At 33.6% G+C, this 18,422-nt stretch overlaps 2 protein-coding genes across 6 annotated transcripts in view; one reads left to right on the forward strand and one right to left on the reverse strand.

Annotated features, from left to right (window-relative positions):
- The window catches only part of LOC115874656 (synaptotagmin-10-like), an 80,586-nt gene that overhangs the window by 43,745 nt on the left and 18,419 nt on the right, over positions 1-18,422 (reverse strand). The gene's annotated exons all lie outside the window — the stretch shown is intronic.
- LOC115874655 (SNF1-related protein kinase catalytic subunit alpha KIN11-like) lies at positions 1,042-17,886 on the forward strand. Of its 2 annotated transcripts, none has more exons than XM_030889867.1 (11): positions 1,042-1,304; positions 1,381-1,482; positions 2,787-3,009; positions 3,701-3,922; positions 5,665-5,912; positions 9,391-9,561; positions 9,614-9,795; positions 9,856-9,993; positions 13,454-13,634; positions 13,702-13,873; positions 17,619-17,886. In XM_030889867.1, exons 1-11 carry the CDS (start codon positions 1,216-1,218, stop codon positions 17,808-17,810), a joined length of 1,920 nt encoding a protein of 639 aa, XP_030745727.1. In that variant the 5' UTR covers positions 1,042-1,215; the 3' UTR covers positions 17,811-17,886. The 2 variants fall into 2 exon arrangements, with proteins under 2 accessions (XP_030745727.1, XP_030745729.1); XM_030889869.1 differs by having other exon boundaries at positions 13,702-13,868; positions 17,619-17,854.

Raw genomic sequence — 18,422 nt, forward strand, 5'->3', positions numbered from 1 at the left:
AGATGAAACCAAATGCTCAAAATGCTTCCTTTCCTGTTAACTGCATGATATGATTGTCTTTTCAAAAGAAACTTTTCATTTTAAAACGCATACGTGGAGTTCTACCTCAAAAAACAGCTACAATAATTTCTCTCATGTTGTCGACAATAGTTGGTCCGGTTTTGAAAACACTGCCTTTAACATATCCCCATAAAAAAAACAGACTAGATAAAATTAGGAGTATTTAAGTATTCTCTTAATTGGTGAATGCACACTGCATTCACGAACTAATATAAGATAACCTTGCATTTCCGGCAAATTTCTGAGAATTTTTTTTGTTTTAACTGACACAAAATTATAACTAGTTGTTAAAGTTGGAATAATTATGCAGCTATGTTGAAGTAACGTCAGACATATCAGAGCCACCTAGATTTTATCAAATAATAAAGATCTACTCAGATGAAATCATGTAAATGAAAATATCTCAGAAGATCTTTGTTTGATGGGTAGGCAACCTTAGTAGTATTTTGAAGTGACATGAATTCTCTATTGAATATCGGAATAATATACTGGATGTTCCATTTAAAATAAAAGAGTAATATGCTTTTAAAGGTGACCAATGCCCAATATTAATTTTGTCTCACCCTGTATAACTTTTTGGATTAAGTTTTAATTTGATTTAAAGTACAATAGTTAATTTAACTACATATTAGGCTATATTGGGTAAATTCCAATTTAGGTAGCTTTTATTGTAATTTAAAAATTGGCACAAAACCTTACATTTTAGTCATATATTTCTCTTCTAAAACTCACCTTTTTTTTCTCCCAGAATCAGAAAATCAATTAATATATAGGGTGTTTCATTACAAAAAACACAACTTTGATATGTAACTTTTTTTTGGGGACACCCTGTAAAACTCTCTATATTTTTAAAGTGCTCTGTATGAACCTACATATGCTCACGAAATTTCATTTCAATACAAACTGTCGTTCTCCTTGGAGCCTCCGCGGCGTATGAGAGGCGCCACCCTGTATAAGGTGTGTTTGAATTTAATGATTTTGACAACAATCAAAACGTCAACCTGTCTCTGCATCTCCACTCTAAAAACGTCTTTTTGTTCGAGATCATCCCTTTATAGTGAATCATTCGTTTGGGAAATTATTCGATGTGCCCCAGAGAATAATGGGCTTGAGAGATTAAAACGCCGCAAGATTCTAAAATATTAAAATTGAGATATGACATTACAAGAGAACGGTAAAAAACTCCTTATCATAGGAAACTATCGATTTACCGGCCGATTACTGGGGAAAGGAAACTTTGCTCGGTAGGTTTTGTGCTAAATATAGGGATATGCATTGTTTATTCATACTGTAATCCCGGGCTGGTGATTAAAATTGTAGGGTCGAAGAGGCAGTTCATAATATTTTAAACGTTAAAGTAGCAGTTAAGATTATGAATGTGAAAGAAATTAAGGAAGATTATGTTATTAGGAATCTCTACAGGTAATTTTTTAAACCATTAATGATATATTTACAGACATTAATTGTAGAATTTGTAATTTTTAAATATGCAGTGTGTATCAACTAGTGGTCTATCGGTATTCGAGTAACGAGATTGGAGCGTTTTTTTTGTAATGTCGTGTCGCGCACCACAACGAATCAGGAACCTGTTACTGAAGAACGACGAAACTATACATTATTTATAATTGCTCTTGGAGTTAACTCGAACCGCAGTAACCGCATAGCGACGTGTTTGGCTCCAACAACAGTCGCCCTCCTAGGGTCGCAAAAAGTAGCAACCGAAAGCTACGTAGCGACGCGCGACTTTGATCGCGACGTGTTTCGTTCCAGCCGTCACGCTCCTATGCGCCGTCGCCTGTTTCTTTGTCGCGAAGAGATGTAACTGGTAACGACCTAATACCGCGACGTGTATGCTCCAGTGCCAGTGGTCGCGCCACTTCTGGAGCGCTCGTAGGTTCCAGTTTTCGTCTGTCGATCTTTGGTCAGTCGTTGTTGGCGTTGATGCTCTCGTTGTAGTCGTTACGTTACTTTCGAGATCGCGATTTTCAAAGCTTTTACAAGCTCACCGTAAAGAAGAGACTTCGGTAGGTTTGCATCCTGTTGGTTGTTCTCTTGCATCCTGCATACGTGGCCAGCCCATCTTAAGCGGGATTTAGTAATCATGAATTCAGCACTCTCGCAGCTAGCTTTTTCAAGGACTGATACGTTTGAAACATGGTGGTACCATTTGATTTTTAACAGTTGTCTAAGGTGTCTCTATTTCAACTTGTTTAATGCGGTCGTGTGCCGGCGGTAAGGCACACAAGTTTCGCCAGTATAAAATGGTGGGGATTATTATTGTTCGGTACACTTCAAGTTTCGTTTTTGTGCTCAAGTTATGATTGTAGGCACTGCGAATTCTGTGCTGAATTTCACAGTCGATATTTGCCGTTTCCGAAATCAAACTGCCGAGGTAATTGAATTCCGCTACAAATTCTAATAGTTCTTGTCCGATTTTTATAGCACTGTTATGATTTTCCGGGGGAGTGCACATAATTTTAGTTTTATTGGTTGGTGCGAAAGCCCGTTTGCGATTCTAGAAGGATTTTTTTCTATATGTGGGTGCAGGCGGTTTGACATAATTGTTGCAAGGATTTCTCCCGATTACCAGTAGTGAAATTCCCCGGTAGTTTCTGCAATCTGATGCCAAACTAATGGCCAATGATGGCTGATCTATTAGTATCTACTGTTTATTATTAACATTTTAATTTAAGAAATAGTGATCGGTGGATGATTTTTACTTTCAGAGAGGCCAAGCTGATGGCGAAACTAAACCACCCCTGCATCGCGGCCCTCTACCAAACGATGCAACGGCCCGACAACGTCTACTATCTGGTGACGGAGATGGCCGGGGGCGGCGACCTTTGCACCTTCATCAAGGCCCAAAAAAATGGAAAATTGAGCGAATCGTCGACGCGGAATTACGCCAGGCAGTTCGTGTCGGCCCTCGCTCATATGCACCACCTGGGCGTGAGTAAACATTTGCTTTGGCCCCGTTAAATAAATTATTACGGTTGCATGGCACTGCTGAGGAATATTTCACTTCAGCGTGTTGGCGTGAAGTTCTGGTCTATGTTGGTTGTTGGAATACACCACAACATATATTTAGTTTAATATACAGTATAAATGAAAGTCAGTTTCTAACGCCGATTTTTTCTATCATACAGTACTTTAGGTACTATAAACATGCTCGAATTATTACCAGTTAATTAAAATTTAGAATTTGTTTTGGCTAATATTTTATTATACAGGGTCAGTCTTAAATAAGTGCAAATATTTTTAGAGATGGTATATTTCGAACCCAGAAATAGGTGAGGTTTTTTCGCGAAAAAAAAATTGAAAATTTGGTATTATTCAATTTATTTTTATTTTTAGTTAAAAAACATAGTATCTCGATATTGTGGCAACATAAGTACTAGAATACTAGCTTAAATTTACAAGAAAGAAAATCCAGAAAACATCCAGGGTTTATCAAAATTTAAGGAAAAAATATATTTTTTATTTTCAAAGTAAAATAACTCGGTTATTTTGCTCTTATTTCAAAAACGGAGAAGAGAAAATATGTTTCCTTTATTGATGATCTACCGACCTTGAAAATAATTGCACTTATTTAGGACTCACCCTGTATATTAAATTAAATCAAATATATTACATTTTTCAGGTAGTACATAGAGATTTAAAAATGGAAAATGTGATGTTAAATCCGGAAAAAACTCAAATTAAAATAGTGGATTTTGGTTTGAGCAATCAGTACCATCCGGACGATTTTTTGCGTACTCACTGCGGTTCGCCAGAATATGCTGCTCCGGAATTATTTATTACTGGAAGGAAGTACGGCCCTGAAGTCGACCTGTGGAGTCTTGGAATCATACTATACGGCATGGTAATACCTTACCATACCCGGTAGTGAATTATCGTTGAAATCAGGAAATTCCATGTAAATTTTGAACTGTCCATATTCTTCGCTTTACTTTTGGTTTTACAGCAAAGTCGTAAATATAGTTCATATTTTAGAAAACAAAAATGAATTAATTATAAATATATAAACAGTTATTATTTACATAAACAAAACTGACCTTCTTAATAGCACTCGTAATACAAAATTAAATTGTCAAAACGAATGACAAGGTCAGGAAATAAATTTGCGTGGGATTTCCTATGTATTCCAGAAGGATGCACCAACCGGTATATTTCTTTTAACTTTGATAAGAAACCATAAGCTTTTCTTCTTAACCGTAAAAATTTCTTCAAAAAATTCCAAATCTAAAAAAAATTGACGTGTTTCTGGGGTCGAAATATACTACCCCTAAAGTATTTGGAACTTATTTAAGACTCACCCTGAGAGAATGGCCATTGACGGAAACAGTACTGGGAGATTTTTCACTTCAGGGGCTTGGAACACCCTCAAAAAGAAAATTCCACTTCTCCAACTCCCAGTGGATGACATACCAAGAATTTACAACTTTGAGAAACACCTCACTGTAGTATGGAGTAATAAAAAGTATTGGAAGAAAGAAACGCCTTACTTAGCATATAAAAGACCATACCGTAACGTGGTATACTGATGCTTCCAAAACCAAAGCAGGGACAGGGATATATTTGGGCCGAAAACTAAATCCTCCGAACCAATGGGCACCTATCCCAGTATCCTTCAGGCATAAATTTACGCTATCGAAAGATGCGTACAATTTATCTTAGATAGGAACTATCGAAAACAAGAAATTGCCATCCTATCCGATAGTAAAGCAGCACTTAACGCGATCAACTCAGTAACCATCAATTCGGAGTTGGTCAAAGAATGCCTAGAGAAGCTCAACAAATTAGGCAAAGAAAATAAAGTCCTTCTACTCTGGGTGTCTGCTCACCAAGGGATAGAAGGCAATGAAAACGCAAATGATCTAGCTAGGAAAGGAGGGAACACTCCACTAACTGGACCAGAACCGTTCTGTTTTCCATCGGGAATCAACTGAAAGCGGAACTGAAGAATCTGGAAGACTACATCCGTAACTTGGAATGGGTGTCCTCCAACGGTCTAAGACACTCGAAAAAGTTCCTCGGAACTTACGACCGAGAAAAATCAAAAGTTTTTCTTGATTAAAGTAAAAACAATCTTCGGATTGTCACGGGGTTTCTAACAGTCACACTGTCTCCTCAACGAACACTTCAGTAGGCTGAAGCTGAGAAACAACGGCGAATGCAGATTCTGTGGGGAAAATGGGAAAACACCAGAACACCTTATCACTGAGTGCGCCGAGACGAAGACCATTTCGACGTGCCATGAATTTTGGTACTTTGGGATGTCGAGGATGGAGAGCTGGCCTCTGTGGAGCCGTCTCAGATACTGGCTTTTGTTAAAGCCCTGAGACTGTATGATGAGTTATAACTTGTTATAACTCAAGAAAGGGGAACACACAATAGAGATCTATAAGATCGCGGTGATTGACTCCCCTCCTAAACATTCTACATTCAAGACTCACCCTATATATCTAAGAGGTTTGTAATAAAAAAAAAACACAGCACATTTTAATTTCAGTTTCACTTAGAAATAAATAATTTTTTTTAAGATTCATGAAAGTATCAAGACCTTGCTATTAATTAATATTATTTACAAAGTATTTATTCTAGGTTATTGGACAGTTGCCTTTTGTTAGTAATCGGTCCGACCAAGTATCTTCTCAAGAACGAAGGAAGAAACTCGTGGCTCAAATAAGCAGAGGATTGGGATCGAGTCATCGTCGAGCTCTGAGTCTGTTTTCATTGGAGTTTAGAGCTATGATGAACAGGATGCTGGTGGCTGATACTAAAAAGAGAATAGGGATAAAGGAGCTGGTGGTGCATCCGTGGATGACAGAAAGAGGCAGAAGGATAATAAAGTAATTATCAAAGAACTTTTGACAGTTAGTCACGTGATTTTCTTCTAATCTAAATATTAAGTAAATTAATTATAAATATATAAACAGTTATTATTTACATCAAAAAAACTCACCTCCTTAACAGCACTTAAGAGACATAAAGGGCCATTACTGCCACTTTCCCGTTCCAAATATTCTAATAAGGTTGCGATGAGTTTTTTTGTAATGGCTAGTAAGTTATCTTGTACACGTCGCACTAAAAGAGGTTGTAAAAAGAACAATGTTCGACTGCAAGGTCTGTTATTAAACATTTTTAAGCTTAAAGTATCACAACACTATTTATTTAAACTAAAAACTCATAATATAAAACTAAAATGTCAAAACGAATGACAGTGTTAGGAAATAAATAAATAAGTGTGGCAACTTGACATTTTTTACAGCAGAGCCATAGATAAATGCAACAAGTTTAGATTGGAAAGCCCGTAAAAATTTTGGATCGCGAAATTATTTTGGGTCGCCACCGTTATATGCAATCTGGCGCTGCTATAGCGGTGGCTAAGAACAACGGCAAACAAAAACAGAAATAATTTTCTCTTGTCAAAGTCAGAATCTTCAAAAATCATAATAATCTTTCAAAATCTAAACCGCTCTCATTAAAGAAATTCCGAAAAGTGTTTATAGCGTCCATTTTCAAAGTAATTATTGCTATTTTGTGAGTTTAATTCAAGTTTTATTTACTCCTATCGGTGATAATTGTGAAAAAGTGACATTAATAACTTAAAAAGCTGTGCTGTGAACTGTGAACTGCAAAAACCATGCAAAAACCATCGTGGATCATGGTATAACGTCGGTTTCCAATGTTTCATAGGTATTTCATACATGCGTCATTATATAAAATAAAGTTTCTTGTATGCAACACACTGTATTTTATTTATAAAATTAAACGAAAATAATAATAAATTTGAATAAACAATATTTGGCGATATAATTCCGGAAAAAGCCGAACCGCTCCGAAATTTTCAAAAGTTTTGGGTCGCGACCGTTGCAAGAATAGCGCCAAATAGTGTTTACATTGTCCTTATGAGCACTTTCCAATCTAAACTTGTTTCATTTATCTATGAGCAGAGCTACCACCTGAATCCTCAGCGGATAATTTAGATTCCAGTTTGTCAGCCGGGCGCCTAATATGTTCATAGTTGGCAACAATGAATTTAAAAATCGTGACCTTGATTACGCAACTAAAAGTTTAATTGATATTGAATATACTTATGCATTTTCAATTTGAAATTTCTTGAGGACACCAGGACTTTTAACCATTTTATGTTGTGCTTCTTGGAGCACACATCGTTTCATATTTCTCTATGTTATCTATGTTTGTTATATCGTACATTTTTGTTAGTCAGGTTGTGTTCCTTCAAATTATTATACGACTCACAGCATTCACAGGGTACCTGACAGATGTATTTTCTTCTTGTTTTGATGCATCTGATCTTTTTTTCTTACAGCACAGATTTAATGTGATATTTTTTTAGTATTTGCTCAACCTTTTCTGATGTCCATTGTACATATGGATTCGTTATCTTTCTCAGTATCAAGCACCAACGAGTAAAGCTTGATTTTCATGCATCCATTGTCCGACAATACGATATTAATTTTATTGGTTGAATTTAAAGACTTTGATTGGTTAGAAAATAACGCAGTTTTTAAATTTATTGCATTTTCATGCCTGCGTCATTTTATATTTTCATTTCCATAACAATTTCGCTATTGTTACTTACAGTCTAGCTAGACGAGAAGAGCTAGCAACGTTTTGCAGAGAGAATTTTAAGAAAGTTGTTTTTTTAATATATATTTTGCTATGCAGGCTGCCGGTAGACGTTGCGTTCACTACTACGCATCAATTTCTTTTCAACATCTATTCACTACTGCGCATCACAAATCCGCCCTGTATTTCAGGAATTAAGAGGCTAGGGAAACCTATGTGTAGCATATTTAATTTCATAAAAAAGTAGCAAAGTAATGTGAAAATCGCATCATTGTATTTCTACTCATAAACGAGAAATAAAACACACGGGGGATACCTTGTACAGATGTGATGCGCAGTAGTGAACTGCAGTAATCTACCGGCAGCGAGACGGCCCGCACTTTGGCTAGGAGAGCATAGCAAAAGATATATTAAAGACCAGATTTCTTAAAATTCTCGTTTTCCCGACGCCGGCGCCGACGGTGTACTCTTGTACTATTATAATATTATTTTTGAAGGTTAGATTAAATTTGTCAAAAAAGTGTCAAAACGTCCGTTATCGTACAATATTTCTCAGTTGACGGGCTGGAGTAAAAAAATTACGGATGAAAAGTGGAAAGTGGCACGAAAACGCTATGAATAATCAGAACGCCGCACAGTGGATCGATGCAATGCAATTTGCTGGACATTCAGCAATTATGCAAAATTTCTAACTTAAGAGATTTTTTTGAATAAATCTGTTCTAAAATCTCCAAATTTGTTAAAAATAGTCATAACTTTATTATAGATAACTTACTGAATAGCGCAGGGGTGTTTTTCCAGAATATATATTTTATTTGAATTTCCGTATTAAATTGACTCTTACAAATTTAACTGCATAATTTCATACTTATTCCAAAACTTAATGAACTTTTTATCATATTTTTATTCTATATGAATTATGACCTTGCGATTTGTCCAGTTCTTTAATACCAACATGTATTCAATAACAATTATTCCTTAATTATTGTATAGTGTATCCCAACAAATTAAATTTTAAACAAAATTTTCCATAGCCATCTTTGCTGCAAGCGGCTGCTATAAAACTTTGTATTTATAAGTTTAGCATAAGATAGAGAAGTTGTACCCACCAACAAATAATCGGGACTCGGTGGGACTTTTTGATAATTACGAAAGATAGATGCTTATTAATAAATTTCCCTTAAAAATGTATATTTTCACGGAGAATAGAGTTAAATAAACACCCAAGTGTTTCAAAATTTCTTTTAAATTATTCGCTAACACTTTTGTATGGGGCACATGAATTAAGTCATTTATTTAATCCATAATTTTCTCTATAAACCTCCCATATATTAAATATCTTTAACAAGAGACGCATATATTTTATACCAGAATATATAGCTTTGGGTGAATTTTTCAATAAAATTTGATTTTAGTTGATTAAATTATGGCCTTCTAAATATGTATTTGAAGAAATTTGTATTAAAAGTTTAAATACGATTTTAAGTGTTATGTCCAGCATCAAACATACGATCGTTCTACTGTGTGCCGTCGTCGGACCATCATATCAACGGATAACGGACGCATGAAAATCAAGCTTAATTTTTACTTTGTTGTTAATTTAATTTGTTAAACAATTTTTTCAAAGTTGCCATAAATACTTTCAGTAAAGTTATATCTCTTTTACTTCTTATCTTTTATTTAGTTAGTCTTGTTTTTTTACTCCTCTAATATTACTGTTTTTTTTTATTTAAGAACAAATCCAATAAAAACCCTAGAAACGAAAGACCAAGCGAGAATTATATCTGACATTTGTTGTATGGTGAAGTTACCTCCCGAGGAAGTAATAGTTCTCATCAAAAACGAACCCTTTAACAAAGTGGGAGGAATTTATAATATCCTAGCGCACATGTATTCTCTCAGTCGGTAAGCAATGTAGACTTGTTTCGGCATGATAAAATCCCCCATCTCGATGTAGATTAGGTGGTGACGGCATATCCAGAACGTTGCCAGTGTTAAATGTGGAAAATGTTAACGACAAAGCGGATGTGTACAATAAAGAAGCGCCAAGGACCTTGCGTATTTCTCTGACGAGGCTTACGCAGAAATCGTCAAGGATTATGAAGACTAGCAATACCAATTTAATTGGAATTCCCCTGAGTAATTCCGTTATTTAATTATGTTTACTGTACTTTAAAAAGTGTGTTTTGATTTTTGAAGGTAAAAGAGATGAAGTAGCTGGGCAGTCGTCAGCGGTAAAACCAAGACCAAAAACTGTACAATCGATAGTAAACAGGGAACAATTTGTTGATTATAGGACGTTAAAGTCACCGACTTTACGACGAAAAGCCTACTCAGGTAAGATATTCTTTAATAAAATTTTATTTTTATAATATAAAATTACAGTCATAGTTGTATATATTGTGAAAAATATTTTCTTTTGAACCAGTTTTTGGTTTGAATTAGCTTAAAGATTATATAGTTAAACAGAAGCTGTTCTTATGCGCTATCTACCAGATTTGACATTTAAATAAATAAATAATTGACAATAACTATTTCTTTTTAAATATTAGGTAAGTCGTTTTTTGCTTATTTTAATGAATAGCAGCCGTTATCGAGGTGACTCCACGAAATTATTGAAGTTGAGAATTGTACATCGAAATTATAAAATTCTAGAAAGCCAATACAAAATGTCAAGATATATTTTGCATAACCTACGATATATATAATTGGTCATAATAATAATATTATGACCAATCAGACAGCAGATATTTTACGTAGAATAAAGCTTCATTTTCATGCGTTATAAGTTGGTACGTTGGTCCGACGGTGCTCTGATTGGTCATAGCGTTTTCGCGCCACTTTTCATCCGTAAATATTTTACTTCAGCCCGTCAACGGACCCGTTCATACGATAATGGACGTTTTGACACTTTTTGACAAATTTAATCTAACCTTAATAAAAATATAAGTAAAATAGCAAAATCGTTATGGGAACGAAAATATAAAATAACACCAAAGTATATCCGACAAACGGAGGCATGAAAATGCAATACATTTAAAAACTGCGTTATTTTTTAACCAATCAAAGTCTTTAAATTCTACCAATAAAATTAATGTCGTATCAACGTATCGTCGGACAACGGATGCATGAAAATCAAGCTTAACTCGTTCAATGATACTTCTAACAGATAATGAGTAAATATGCAAGTAATATAAATCTAATAAAGTCTTTGAATAAGAAGACTAAGGAAGGAGCATAATGCTATCCATGTATTCATGCATGGTGGCCGGAAAAAGCACCATAAAAGCACTCTAGGGTGGGGATCCTTGACAGTTCTGTTTGACGATTCATTTGACACATTTGAATTTGATTTGAAATTTTGTGGATTTGTCAGTCTTTACGGAGCTTATTTTATGTTATTTGTTATTTATTCTACTACTGATAGTTGTTTCGAGGTAGTAAATCTAGATGGAAATTGTAGCAGAACTTAAATTAACAGTGACACTATCGCGATTTATCGAAAAAGATTCTAAAATAGTTGGTTGTGTAGCGTGCGGTAGATCTCGACAAAAATTGAGTGACATAATGGAACAACTTTTCGCTAGTAAGTAAATTAACTAAATTATATATTTTTCTTGCATTTTAGCATTTATTTATTACTTGTCAAAGATTAGATGTCAAAGAATTTAGATACGTTAATTTGACTTACCTGCTTCAGTAGCGTATCGGATGTTTGTGTTAATAAATACTTATTATAACTTATCTATTTTTATTAGAATTACATATTTTTATAACAATTTTAATAACTACCAACATTTATTCACTACGTAAAATAAAACAACAAATTATTGAGTCTACCCCACGTCTACCCTACGTCATAGTTTTACATTTTTTAAATAAAATTAGACACTGATAAACCGGAATTTAAGTCGGCCATATTTGAGGCCCATCGCGGTGTACTTAAGATTTTTGATATGCTCCTTCCTTAGTCTTCTTATTCAAAGAATAAAGTAAATTAAAATTGTTCTATGTACTTTATTTTTGTTGTTAGTTAGGTGGAGTGCTTTAAGCCCCTTATGGGATACAAATCTCGGAATTCATTTACTGTCAACGAAATTTTATAAAACTTTTTGCATTGTATTTTTAATAAGATATATAGTGATTTTTAATAAGATATATTAGTGTTTAAATAAAGACACATACAAATGCATACATACGCTCAAGATGGCTACGTATTCCGGAAAAGCTCTGTATCAGGATTCCTATTTGAGATTTTCACTCCAAACCTTTTACAAAATATATGTTTAATGGTAGTTCATATTTCAAAAATATTTTTATAGGTATACAGGATGAGTTAAATATATATCATTTATTTATTCATTCACGGAATTTGCTATAAAATTCCGGTTCCAAAAATACCTTAATACCATAGAGTATACTAAATGGTTTTTGAATTATGACCACGTCCATAAGGACGTCAATCTAGACATCCAGGAACCTTCGTATGAGAACTTCTAATTGAGACGATCGACTTGTAAGGTTATCGCTAAGAAATCGCCGTTTGTCAGCTTTTCAAATTGATAATGAATTGTACTTAAGGACCGTATATATTAACTAACGGACTACAAGAAGAAGATTAAATGGAGCAAATCTTATGTCAAGAAGGCCGGCTTCGGGAGCAGAACTTACTAGATGTGTTGACTACGCCCAAAAGCAAAGACATGGTTTTAATGTAAAAATTACGAAAAAATGTTAGTGGCTCCTTTAAAACCGAATATTTCCCACAAAATAAAGCTAATGAGATGAACCAAAAAGCAAACCCTTGAGAAAGTATGTATCTAGATGACAAAATGATTTTTAAATTTCTTGTCGTTTTAGCATATTTCGTAGGGTGTTTCAAACTTTCCTCCGTATAATTAACAGATGGGGAGTTTCATTTTTAATTTAGAAACAAATACTAAAAAGTCAAATAATTTGGCAACACACTGCTTAAAAAATCATCAAAATCGGCCCATTAAAATAAAATATATTATTAACCTTTAAAATAGATGTATTTCAAAAACTATACATTTTAGTCATATACTTTTCTAACGAAACAAACCTTTAATTTTTACTAGAATCAATAAATCAATTAATGTCTAGGGTGTTCCATTACAAAAAACATAACTTTGATGTGCACTTTTTTGGGGACACCCTGTAGAACTGTACATAATAATATATAATAATGTACATAAGCTCACAAAATTTCAGTTCAATACAAACTTTTGTTCTCCTTGTAAAAACCGCGTCGTATATGACGCGCCACCCTGTACAATTCGATTTCAATCAAAATTTCAATGATATAAGCAGAATAGGTTTAGCTTATGCATTATATTTATTTATTTTAATAAATTTACTTAGAAAAATAATTAAAAAAATCAAAATATTAAGAAGGAAATAATTAATAAATTACTTAATTTACCAAAATTACTAAAATAAAAAATGAAAAGCAACGAAAGAAAAATGAGTAAACATTTTAGTATTTTATCTATAAAACACAGTACAGAAGGTTTCACATTAATACATTAACAGTAATTGAATTCCGAGGTCTAATTTTTTTGGTCTATATTTTTTTGAGGTCTCTGGGCACTCCACTAGAATTCTTTGCAAATTTCGCTATTATTGTAAATAAAAGACGGTTTTATTTTGCGATATTCAGGTGTGCATTTGAACCTACCTTTAACATCGTATCATTGGAAATCGGATATATGATACTCTATCTTCAGTCTCTCAATATTTCAGTAGTATCTACCTTTAAACATAATTTATCTTCTAGCTTCAATATCGCCTACCGCGTCCCGACCCTCCACCGTGTCGCCCATAACGACCAAAGTGGCCAAAACCATGGACGGACGACCGAATCAGGACCCCGAAAAATTATATGGAAGGGACAAGTGTCTGACGAATGCCCTAAACGTTTTGCGGAAGGTGTCCAAAGGAAACAAACCGGAAAAACCGTAAGAAAAGGCCGACGCTCTCCTTTGCCTATTTCATTTGGAATTAAATTACTCTGTGTCGATTTAGGGAAGTCTCCAGGGCCAAGACGGCCACCGAACGAAAACAGCAGAGAAGTAAATCGGAGAGGCTGAGCACGCCAATGAACCGACCGGCTACTTCCGCAGTGGCGGGTGTCAGTTTTAGGAGATCGCTGCAAACTACCACTACAACAAAGATAACGGAGAAGCAATCTAGTAGGGTAAAATTCAGTTTTGAGATTCTTATTATAAATTATCTTTCAACTTTAAAGTATGTCCTCGGATTGTGTTTACAAGTAACCGTTTTCCATAGAAACTGTTAAAATTGCCTTATATCTATCAAAAATCGTAGATAAAATAGTACTTTAACCGCAAGGGTAGATTAAATGATACTTTAACAGCGAGGTAAAAACTTTATTTCTTCACGCACGTTTTTTAATTGCTTCCATTTTTGAAAAATTTTGTATTCCTTTTCATAAGTTATTCGGGATTTAAATGGAAGTAGTTTGGATATGGCGTTTGTCGCCTCAGCCTGAATATCTGTTGGTAATTTACTTATTTCGTTTTGAGCCATTTCTGGCTCCAATTCAATCAGCAATCAACACGAAAGAGAATTAAAAAATATTGACTCAAAACTGACAGCTAAAGAGACAGCTTTATTTATTTGTCAAATTACATAGAAACCAACGCCAACCCAGCACAATATTTTTTCTACTCGTAATAAATTCCTTGAAATAATAATTTCTGAATATTTTTTAGAACGTAACTCGCTATGAAAAAAAATATTGTTTTATACACGACGATCCGAAATTAATTCACTGGCGATTTCATCGCTCGTGAATTAATCTTTTCGGTCGACGATAAAATACCATTTTATCGTCTTGTATAAAAAATAACTATTTTTTTATTATTAGCTTAACGAGAAAATAGTATATTGTTTTATTAGGAGTAAACATTATATTTTTGTGGCTAAAAGTAATACCTTGTAAGTAATTATACAGGGTGAGTCTTAAATAAGTGCAAGTATTTTCAGGGGTGGTATATTTCGACCCCAGGAACACGTCTATGAGGTTTTTTCGTAAAAAAAGATGTTGAACATCATGCATTTTCTTTTAAATTTCCCTGTATATTTTTCGAAAACTTTTTAGAACTGCCTGTTCACCGCAAATTTTCCACGGTATAATTTCTTAAGCTCTGATATTATCCTAGTTACAGCTTTAATCTATGGTTACGGCACTAAAAGGGATGCAAACACAGGAAAAAACCGGTGGCTGTAAATTGTTTTTCCAAAAATATTTTTTTTTAATTTTCAAACTTAAATAACTCGGTTATTTTGGACTTATTTGAAAAATGGTAAAGAGAAAATATCGATACTTAAAAGCACAGATATGCTATGTCCACATTACACAAAATTAAGATTTTTGCACCATTAGAATTCTTGCCAAAAGCAGAGTCTAGGTCCTTTTTATAAATAGGACGTGTGTAAATATGGTAAAACAAAAAGGGCAATGTCCCTGCAATTCGGTTTATCTGGTGCGCATAAGTACTATGTTCGGCAGTGTATGAACTCGCGACCTCAAAAGTGCTATGTCCAGGCATAAGCTTGTTGATTTTTGACGTTCTATGTCCAAAAATGACGTTCGTCCAAACTATCATAGACTAATGTCACGTACTAGAGATAGATTGGACACATTTATATGTCCTATATATATAAAACAAATAAGTCCTTCATTTAGAGCCACCTGGTGATCCGGAAGAAACTAATGGAGAGTTTTGGCATGACAGAATTTTAGCGTTCCGTTATTTATTAACGCTAACTAAAACGGTAACGTTATTAAAGCACAAAATTATTCCTTGTGAGATATAAAAAAATATAGACTTGTTTACTATATCTTATGTTTTATTAAATCATTAGAAGTGTAACATATTCAAAACTAAAAATAACATTATGAATACATAGGTACATTTTAAACACCAACAATAGAGCACATAGCGCCTATTTTTTTTTGATTTAAGAAATAAATTATAATATAGTAAAAATATTATAGACTACTAATTTACTGTTACTAAAAATACTATTTTACCAACTATGTACTTACTTATTTATGATTAAATATTTTTTTATTTTCTTCATAAATATATTATTCCTAAGATGTTTAAAAAAATGTCTTTAATAAAAAAGTTTAGTATCTAACACGAAAATGGTGATCGACCGTAAATATCAAAATGCACAAACTAATAAAAACACAAACTATAAACACAAATCACCGACCTTTCCGGCTAATCAGGAATATCTGAATTAATAATTATTTAAAAATGATTTAAAAATAATTTGACGGATCACCAACATCTCGACAACTAGATCAAAACTAGACCATAGATGATAGTAAATATAGAAGCTGTCATGTCATCTTCGTATATAAATTAGAAACTTGTACTTTCATATCTTTTGCGCCGTCTGGCGATGCGGAAGAAACTAAATTTGTAGTCCCATAAAATTACTATTGAGTGTCTAGGGCCTGCAAACTATGTCCAAAGACGTCGTCTTTGACGTTCTATGTCCAACCATTTTATAAAAAAAAAACATTTTTTTAGTTTAAGTTATTCTATGTGCTCCCAGCTTTTTTAAAACTACACCTAACATATTAGAGTACAACTACTGAAAACAAACGAATATCGAATATTGTCTTGGTGTTGTAATTGTACAAGAGATATACCAATCCTGAAAATATTTGCACCTATTTAAGACTCATACAGGGTGAATCGAGAAACAATGGTTACGCTCATAAATTTGACACTTTATGTCAGTTTAATAATATATTTTCGCTTTGTATTTTCGTACCTTTATGCTGAGGCGTAAAAGTGCTTTATTTTTATGCCTGGGCGTTAAAATTACTTTTTTATATTGTCAATCACTTCGCAAAAACTAATACTTTTGTAACGTTTGAAAAAAGGTGTATTTTTTATTACTAATTACTTACATTTACATCTTTTTATTTTATTTGCAAAGATTGAAATTGTTTAAAAAATTATTTGTAAATGTTTGAAAAAATAGAACGTTGTATTCAGCCTAAAATGCCTTTTCGTGCCTGGCGTGCATTGGCGGACTCGCCACAAATAGTATCATATTTACTACTAATAGAACAATATATGTTATTTTTTAAACGTCACAAACGTATTAATTTTTGCGACGTGATTGACAATACAAAAAAGTCATTTTAACGCCTAGGCATAAAAGTAAAGCACTTTTACGCCTAAGCACAAAACTATTAAAATATATTATTAAACTGACATAAAGCAGTGTGAAATTCGACGAGTTGTAACCATAGTTTCTCGATATATAAAATTAATTATAGTTCATATCGAATAAACTTTTAGTCATGTCATTAAGCTTGACCGGCACAGCGTTGCCCACTTTTACATATTTTCTTTTAATCAAAATATTTTAGGAAACAAAAATAAATTCATTATAAATATATATATATATATAAACAGTTATTATTTGTTATTATAAAACAGTTATTATTATAAGTTATTAATGTTTCAATGAGCACTAAAAGAGATTCTAAAAGAACAATGTCCGTCTACTAGTAAACATTTTTAAGTTTTAGTATCACAACACTATTTATTTTAATCAAACCTCGTACTACAAAACTAAAGTGTCAATGGCAACCGAATGACAATGTCAGGAAATAAATAAATAAATGTGGCAACTTGACATTTTTTACAGCAGAGCTACCACCTAAATCACCAGTGCGAAATTTAAATTCCAGTTAGTCAGCACCGGCGTCGAATATGTCCATGGTTGGCAACAATGAATTTAAAAATCGCGCCCTGGATTACGTAACAAAAAGTTTAATTAATATCAAATATACAAGGTATTACTTTTAAATATTTTTTTTATTATTTGGTAACGTTTTAAATTGTTTAAAATATTATTTGTACTAACAGAATAACTTGTTACAGCCTCAGACAGGTCACAGTACGCGACCGACGGCATCCATAGAAAAATCACCCCTAGCCTTCGGAGATACGTTGGTTCGGAATGACTTGCCCAAACCCAACAAAATAAAGAAACCTGTAATTTACGATCCTATCGCTAGATGTATAGCCGGCTACGTGGTAAACAACGTGCCCATGAAGAAGATGCCCTTTTGAGGCAAAACGTTGAACTTAACCGTTACCGAATATATTCGCTTTGTAGAGATTACGAAAATAAATTTATAGCGAGAATTATCGGATTTCCATCTATGCCCGAGTGAAATATAATCTTAAATTATTTATATTCCTGTACTTTTGCAAGTTTTTTTGATATCCTAGTATTTTCATAGTTTATTCAATGTTTAAATGGATAACTCATCATACTTTCGAGAGATTTATACCTTGTTATTTTATTAACATTTTTAAATACATCTTCTTCTTTTACTTATTTGAGATCTAGTCGATCTCTTAGTTTTAAGGTTGCCTCTATAGGAGTTCTTAGGAGAAGGACTGCCAGCTGTCTTTCCGTCTTTTTGGAGGTCTTCCCGGCTGTCTCTTACCCATGGATTTCCCTTCAAGAGCTATTCGTGGTAGCCTGTTTCTTGGCATGCGTTTTACGTGTGCGAACCATTGTCTTTTTCTTTGCTTACCCCATCCCACTGCGTTCTGTATTCCACATTGTTGTCTGATATTTTTGGTTCTAATTCTGTCTCTTCTAGTTTTCCCCATTATGGTTTTTAGGTTCTTCATTTCAGCGACTCTTAACATGCTTTTGGTATTGTTTGTTTC

Source organism: Sitophilus oryzae, unplaced genomic scaffold (assembly GCF_002938485.1).
Source record: "Sitophilus oryzae breed Bouriz unplaced genomic scaffold, Soryzae_2.0 scaffold_1297_pilon_pilon, whole genome shotgun sequence".
Lineage (NCBI taxonomy): Eukaryota > Metazoa > Arthropoda > Insecta > Coleoptera > Curculionidae > Sitophilus > Sitophilus oryzae.

Excerpts from the sequence above, each read along its gene's own strand:
- LOC115874655 (XM_030889867.1), top strand. The coding sequence starts at position 1,216 with ATGACATTACAAGAGAACGGTAAAAAACTCCTTATCATAGGAAACTAT. Across the intron at positions 1,483-2,786 it reads GTTATTAGGAATCTCTACAG|AGAGGCCAAGCTGATGGCGA; the intron begins GTAATTTTTTAA and ends TTTTACTTTCAG. Across the intron at positions 9,796-9,855 it reads TTTAATTGGAATTCCCCTGA|GTAAAAGAGATGAAGTAGCT; the intron begins GTAATTCCGTTA and ends TGATTTTTGAAG.